This window comes from Myotis nattereri (assembly GCF_964212035.1).
Source record: "Myotis nattereri genome assembly, chromosome: X".
Classification (NCBI taxonomy): Eukaryota; Metazoa; Chordata; class Mammalia; order Chiroptera; family Vespertilionidae; genus Myotis; species Myotis nattereri.
Window position 1 is genome coordinate 53,193,760 of NC_138078.1, and position 7,728 is coordinate 53,201,487.

A 7,728-nucleotide genomic window follows, 5' to 3' on the forward strand; every position below is an offset into this window, starting at 1 on the left:
GCCCAACCAGCCAACTGAGCCAGATCGGCCAGGGTGAGAGCACAGAATTTGAGAGGGACCTTAATTTGAAACTGCTGAGAAATGGGGTGGGGAGGAGGCATAAGGAGGGGGAGAGGAAGCCTTGGCTGATGTGGAACAGGAGGGAACCAGCTTGGCCGCAGCTCCCGGGCTGCTCCTCTTGCACCAAGATGCTGGGCTCCACCTGTCCAACAGAGCAGAGTCGGGGAGGAGCCTCAAGCCAGGGCCAGCCCACAGCCCTCCTCAACAGCCACGGCTGTGGGAAGGGGTATGGTGTGCGTAACACTCACATCAAAGGTCCCGGAACTTGTCAGCCAGGGACTGCATGGCCGCTGCAACAGAGAGAGGCATAAGCAGGCACTCCAGATGGAGGGATAGAGAAGCCCGACCCCCTGTCCCTGTGGGGAACCTCCTAGCCCTGCAACCTGAAACCCCCTCCAGTCCCTACCCAAGGAGCCCTGGGCCTGACTCAGTCACTCACCACTTGAATTAAGCGTGGAAATGTTTTCCAAACAGGACAAAGTGTGCCAGCACGCAAGCTTTGGGGCATATCAGAACCATTCAGAATTTGTCAAACAAACAAGACCCACAGAAGCCATAGCAAGGAGCAGTTGAAGGGAGAATCAACGAGGCATCGCTAGACGTCCGTCCTGAGAGAAGATCTCTAGGACTGGTTCTCCTTGGCAAAGTGCGCTTGTAGCTCCGACCACACTTTCTTTCCTCTCTGTCCACACACCTAGCTGTACATGCACAGTAGGCTCCAGGGCCAGGCGTGCTGAGTTCTCCTCCCCACAGGAATGTTGGGCCCTGTGAGGCCGCCTGTACCTGCAGCCTGCCCCAGCCCCATGCTAAGGCACTGAAGTCTGGCCCTGGCCCTGGCCCTGGCCCTGCCCCTGCCCCTGCCCCTGCCCCAGCCAGAGGTTCCTCCTACCTAGTTGCTGTCTAAGGTGGAATATTTGTCTCTGCAGCTCCGGGCACTAGGCCAGCAGACACCAGAGAAAGAGAAATGATTAGTGTACTCAGGCCTCCTCTCCCCTCGACGACACCCCCGCCCCCACCACCTGGGCTAGCCCCGCCCCTCCTCAGTGGGAAAAGGAGGTGCATGCCCTCCTTGAGGTGTGGGATGGCGGCAGCGGCGGCGGGGTGTGGGGAGAGGGGACAGACACGGGTCGGTTTAATCTGGACACACATCCCACAGTCTAGCTCAGAAATGCACTTCTAGGAGCCAGAGGGAGCATTACCCGAGGACAACCCTCTGCTCCAGGTGGTTGCTGCTGCCTTTCCGGTGCTGGGGGATGTCCAAGTGGTGCCTGGTCACCTGAGAGGGAAAGGACACAAAATCCAGCCCCCAAAGCTCCCAGGGAGGTGGAAAGGGCTTAGCAGGGTCTCACGTGAGGCAGCACCCCCCTCTGCTGGCAGCAAGTTGCCCCTGCTCTGCCCAGCAGCTCCACCCTTCTCTCTGGGCCTGCCTCGCCTGTTCCCCAGGGGCAGCCCACCCAGGGCTGTGGTCCCCAACACTGTGTGTGGCCCTGGGTTAGATGCTTGCAGAGCTGCAGGCAAAACCAGCCCCTGGGACGAGCCCAGTGGCCCAACCCGACCTATCGGAAAAGGCCCTGTTCCACTGAAACTCTGTGTCTGGAGTGGCAGTTTGGGGCACAGCCACGAGAATCACCCCTGTGCACAAACCCCATGCAGAGGATGAAGTGCCTTGCGCCCTGCCCTGTCCAGACACCCTATTTCCTGTGGGAGAAGCTGTCTGGGCAGGCAGGGAGGCAGGGAGGCAGGGAGCAGGGCTGAGCCCCTGGTGGAGCCAGAGCAGGAGGGCTCCCCTCCTCAGCCTCTCTCCCCACTGCTCCCAGCAGACCCATGGGACTCACTGGAGGCTCTGGGCCCTCTGGGCAGGACTTCTCCCTGGCTCAGGGCCCAGGGCTGTGCTTGTCCTGGAACCCCGGCGGCTCTGCTGTAGCCGTCACCGCTGTTGCCTTCTCGGCAGGATGGCCCTGGACTGTGTGTCTGAGGACGAAATAAAAATTTCTCACTTATTTGGACTCGGGATGTGTGGTGTGTGTGTGTGTGTGTGTGTGTGTGTGTGTGTGTGTGTGTGTGTAGGGGCTGGGGTGAGGCAGGGAATAGGGAAGGCAGTTCTGAGGCGGACCCCATCAGCACTTTCGCCCTCAGTCAGCCCCGGTCAGGAGGCCAGGCTGAGCTAGACACAACAGTGGGGTGCTGAGACAGCCCACGGCCCCCTGCAAGGACGGCTCGGGGAACAGCTAGCAAGTAGGAGGCAGGGAGCCGATGGTTCTTAACATTGAAGCTTTGGGGCCCAAAGTCTTAAGGGGTCCCCTGATCCAAACCAGCTGCCCCAGCCCTCCCTACCACCCTAGCGGGGAAACCTGCCAGGTGTGGAGAATGGTGCCTGGCACACATGGAGGGCTAGCTTAGGGTTTGCCCTGGCTAAAACCACCCAGATCTGGCATCCTAATGACCCAGGGTGCCCAATGACAAGCCCTGAGGAGGGACAGAGGGAACGTGCCTAGAGAAGTGCAGGGCGGGTTGGGGAGCGGGGAGGACCATGGCCTCATACTCACTTGGACTTTTGGGCCTGGGTCACTCTCAGGTTCCTTTTCTTCTACCACCACCGGCAGGGACCCCTTCTTCCTCCTGGCCCCAGACTTCTGCCCAGCGCCGGTGTGCTTGGGCTGTGTGGGTCCCAAGGGGTCCAAGGAATACCCCTTGCCCCTCCCAAGCACCGGACCACCAGCGACTGGGGGGAAGGTGGCTGGCTCCAGGGCAGCTGCTGAGACTCCCTGCCCCCAGGAAGGGAAGGTACCCTGGGGGTCAACTTTGGAGGCCCCTCCTAGGAACTTCTTCTCCTGGGCCACTTTCCTTCCAGGAGCGGCCTTGGGCGGGCTGCCTGGAGCAGCGGCTCCCGGCAGGTAGCTGGGCCTGCTCCCCACCTTCCCGCAGACCACACTTTGGGGTCTCCTACGGGACGCGTCCAGCTCTCCAACAGCCCGCCTCGCCCCAACTGAAGCCAGTCGTGGGGGAGCGGAGGGCAGGAAAGAGCCTGGCACGCAAAGGAACTCGTCCCTGGCATGGGCACCCGAGTGTCTGGGTGCGTCTTGCAGGCTCCTGGGTTTGGCCTGGGCCCCTCCTTTGCCACAGAGGCTCAAACCCAGCAGGTACAGCTCGCTGAAGTCATCTGATGACTCGGAGTGGGAAGGCCAGCCCACCAGGCCTTCTTCGGAGGACCACTGGGGACCCACGGTGACCCTTGACCTATTCTTAGCTCCTCTTTTGCAGTTTCCCCAGGCCGGGCCTCCCTCAGGCCCCATGACGGGCAGCCGGGCTGTGGAAGGCCGCCGAGATCCCACCAGACCATAGGCCTGCGAGCTTCTACCCTCGGGACCTGCCCGCACGTCCACCCAAAGGGCGGACGCCTCAGAGTCGCAGCAGCTCTCTGGGGAGGGGTTCCTGCGGACAGCCAGGTGATCCCGGTCGGTCAGCCGCGGCAGGGTGGCCATGGAGGCCTCCTCGGCAAGGTAGTCCAGAGTGCCCCCGTCGAAGTCGGCCGGGGAGCCAGGTCGGCCTTCGCAACCCCAAAGCACCCCTTCCATCACTTCCCGCTCGTCCTGGAAGCCTTCGAGGTCTGAGAACGCGCCCTCGTCCTGGCTGCTCGACAGGGGCGTCCCCACAGTATGGCCTAGTCCACCGGCCTGCTCCCCGCCCTCTGGGTGGGACCCCACTCCCCAAACAGACCTCTCGTCCTTGTTGGGGGAGCTCATGTCCCCAAGTCCCGACAGCCCAGGTACAGGGTAAACGGTCGCCCTGAGCACAGGCAGCGGCAGAGCGCGAGGCCTTGACCTTCTGAGAGAGCGTTTGTCACCACAGGCAGCTCACGCGGTGGCCTCCAAGCGTGCGCGACTTCCAAGAGCCATCACCGCCCGGGCCTTCTCATTGGTGCGTGTCCCACCGCCCGCCAATCAGTGCGCCCCTTCTAGGCCCGCCCCCCAGGCCCTGGCCAATAGGGTGGAGGGCCTCTGGTTGGTCCAGTCGTGCGTGTGACGTCACAGCGGCAGTTGGAAGCCAATCTGGTGGAGGAGTGAGGTCATAGGGGGGCTCCTCCCATCACTTCCTGCCCCGCCTCCCCCGGCCAGGCACCTACTGTCCAACTGGAGTCAAAGCACCTAGCCTCCGTTTCCCATGTACGAAGCGCGGAGATGATGCACCTGTCTGAGGGGTGGGTCGAGGGGGGGTGAGGGTGCAAGCTCAGGACGGAGGTGAAGCACCAGCCACTCTTCTGCAACAACACTTACGACCCAACAGGGAAACGCACACCCGAGCGCGTGGGCAGCGGTGGGTCCACATACATTTTCCATAAAGGCCCAGGGAGCAAAACTTGTGGCATTTACGGGCGGCAGGGTCTCTGTCGAGGCTCCGTTTCCCTTAGGATGGGTGGTCAAATCGGCCCCGGGCTGTGTGTTGCTGGGCCGGTTTGGTGGAAGGGCTGGGGTTTGCCCCCTCCCTCAGCCCCGCCCCGACTCTGAGTCAGTTCAAAGAAGAGGGAATCCCCATGGCCAGTGCACACCCCAAAAGATGCTCACCATCACTGATCCTGGGGACACGGACGCAAACCATAAACCCATTTTCACAGCAGGTCTGCAATAATCACAGAGCTTAACGCTCCCACGGGTGGGAGAGGTTATGAGCAAGCCCGTGCTTGGCCCACTGCGAAGTGCCCGAGGTGGGGGGCCTGGGGGGGCGGCGGGGGGGAAGCGGCGGCCTGTGCGCAGCTACAGAAGAACCGTTTGGGGAGGCAATTGCGCAGAATCCGGGAAAGGCAACTTACACAACGCTTGCTACGTGCCTGGCGCTCTTCTAAGCGCTGTAGATAAATAGTAACACATCCTCCCGACCATGCTAGGATTGAAGTACTCGCCCGTCACCACCCTCTTACAGGCGAGGAAGCAGGCACTGAGAGGTTCGGCCACTGGCTCAAGGTCATTGGGCTTGTAGCGATCAGCGGCAGGATCGCAACCAAGACAGTCCCGCTCCAGAGCCCTTGCTTTGGAGCAGAAAACCTTAAAAATGAAAAAGCGCCCATTCCCTCCATGACCAGGCATGGACCTCTGCCGAGTGCACCTTCTGGACACACGCCGGTACGTGTAGTGCATCAGGACACATGCTCAAGGGTGGTGGGAAACACTGGCAACACTCTAAATTCCCACCAGGAAGGAGGTGGATGAATGCAGTGTAGTGTATGCACCCTACATCTTTTGGACTGGGTAGATGAAAACGCCCCAGTCAAAAGAATGCACAGATTCCAAAGGCACACAGCAAGCTGCAGAGCAATGGCGTTGGATACACATTTGTAACTTTTTTTTAAACTAGTCAATCCGAGATAAGGTCTGAGAGTACATATAGGTGTGCCTACAGACATGTTATAAAGGCCTGGGAGGACGCACAGCCAATGCTTACCAGTGGGCAGCCCGCCAGGGCGCCAGTTGTCTCTCAAATTTTCCTGAACCGCCTGCTTCCCAGCTTCCCAGCTTCCCTGAGCTGAGCAGCCCTGGCCCTCCCTTGGTTTCTATAAGGCCCTCCAGTGTTAGAATTTCCACTTGCTTGCCACCCAACCCCTACTCCAACAGCCCTCCTCCCTTCCTTCCACACCTTCTTCCTCTCTTTCCCATTCATACTCCCCTGTCTTTTAAAAAACATTATGTATATTACATACATATACATAATTATATATATAGTATTTACATATATATATAATTATATATATGTATATATACATATTTCAGAGAGAGGAAGGGACAGGGAGAATGTAGGGCGCGGCTATAGGGTTAAGCCTCGGACTGACCTGTTGGCAAAGCCACAAACCAGTCCCAGCTTAGAGGGCACAGTCCCCTTAGCATAATTAGGCCTGACCTTATGTCTACCTAGATCTTATCTGGGAAGCTAATGGGCTGAGGGAGATGTAGCAAGTGCTGCCAAACCAAGTGAAACAAGTGAAACTCACAAGAACATTGTCACTATGGTGACCACTACCTTGTTTACCTCTGGCTATAAAACAAAGGCTCAGCTCGCCTCTGGATCTCTCTCTGTGGCCTCAGCCAGGCACAGGAAGATCCACCCCTAGACCCAGCTTATTCTCTTTGTCTGTCATTTCTTCATCCTTCACCACCCTCACTCAGGCTTTCGAACCCTTGGCTGAACTGGCTCGGCACAGCAGAGATGGAAACATCAATGATGAGAGAGAATCATTGATTGGCTGCCTCCTGCACGCCTCCTACTGGGGATCGAGCCTGAAACCTGGGCATGTGCCCTAACCAGGAATCCAACCGTGAATTCCTGGTTCATAAGTTGATGCTCAACCACTGAGCCATGCCTGGTCGGGCCATACTCCTCTGTCTTTCCAGTCGCCTCTCCCTCCTGCAGCCTACTCTGGCTGATCTCCTAGAGAGGCCTGAGCTGTCTGAACACCTCTTGCCAGAGGGCACTCAAAGAAAGACCCAATTTTTCTGGCTCTGATAGAGAAGGTTATGCAGCAGGGAGATTGGGTACACTCTAAATCTCTGATCCTCCTCCTCAAGTGTGCCCTGCCTCCCCTCCCCCCAACCTCTGCCTGTGTGTAGCTGATGCCCTCTCCCACTCCTCCCAGTCACTTTTAAAGACATGGTGGGCTATTTCCGACCTGCTAAGATGGATGAGGAAGGATATAGCAAAATCTCCTGTACCCACCACGGTCCTAGGAAACATTACCCATCCATCCAGTGGAAGCCTCAGCATCCCTCTGGCCATTTCCATTTCTTCCCTCCCATCCTCCTTCCCTCTCTACCCCACAGGGAGAATCCTAGAACTTCTCCACACCTCCCCCACTCTCCTCATCCCTGGGGCTCTGCTGGCTCCAGTTTCCCTGCTTTTTGTAGGTCCTCACCAATCTCTGCTAACGCCCTTCCCGCAATGTCCCCATTTTTGGTTTTGACCTACTATCTTGGCCTGGGGTGGGGCCAGTATCAGGGGATTCACTTAGCCTTCCCCACCACGATAGCTCTTACCCCACAGACCAATGACCCTGTGGGATTCATTGCTCCAACTGCCAAGTGTACCACTGGCACATAACTTGGGGGCTGGAGAAATGACCACTGTGTTCATCTGTTGATCGAAACACCAGGTCGGCTCACTGTGAACCAGACTCTATTCCCAACTTCTTTTATTACCATGCCTCACAAGCCCCTCTCAAACAGCTACCTCCCCCCCCCCGTCCCCCCGCCGCCCATCGTGACACTATGGGCTTCCAGGATCAATGTCAGCTTAGACTCTGTGTCCAGTAGTCCTAGATATGTCTGGGTATTCGTCCAGTCCCAGTGTACAGTCACCCAAGCAGCTGGGAAAGCTTCTATGAACATATGCAAACAGGTTTGCTGTCCATATTACTTTTCATTTCTTTTGGGCAATTATCTAGGACTCGGCTTGTTGGATGGAGCAATTGGTAAGTATATTTTTAACTTTATAAGTGACGTACAAAATGTTTTTCAGTTTGTCTATATCATTTTGCATTCTCCCCAAGAATGCACGATAGTTCTGGTGCTTCCTCATTCTTTCTAGCAGTAGCATTCTCTGTATTTTATTTTAAATTTTAGCTATGCTTATAGGCATGTGGTGGCATTTCACGGTGTTTTTAATTGCTGTTTCCTTAATGATGAA

General features: G+C 57.3%; 1 protein-coding gene across 1 annotated transcript; it reads right to left on the bottom strand.

Moving 5' to 3' along the window:
* Window positions 1-1,255: 1,255 nt before the first annotated feature.
* Window positions 1,256-3,803, bottom strand: LOC308511708 (uncharacterized protein CXorf49 homolog; the record flags this gene model as incomplete). The annotated part of the gene is made up of 2 exons (XM_081081648.1): window positions 1,256-1,336; window positions 2,607-3,803. 2 exons carry the CDS (start codon window positions 3,801-3,803, stop codon window positions 1,256-1,258), a joined length of 1,278 nt encoding a protein of 425 aa, XP_080937774.1.
* Between the last annotated feature and the right edge of the window lie 3,925 nt (window positions 3,804-7,728).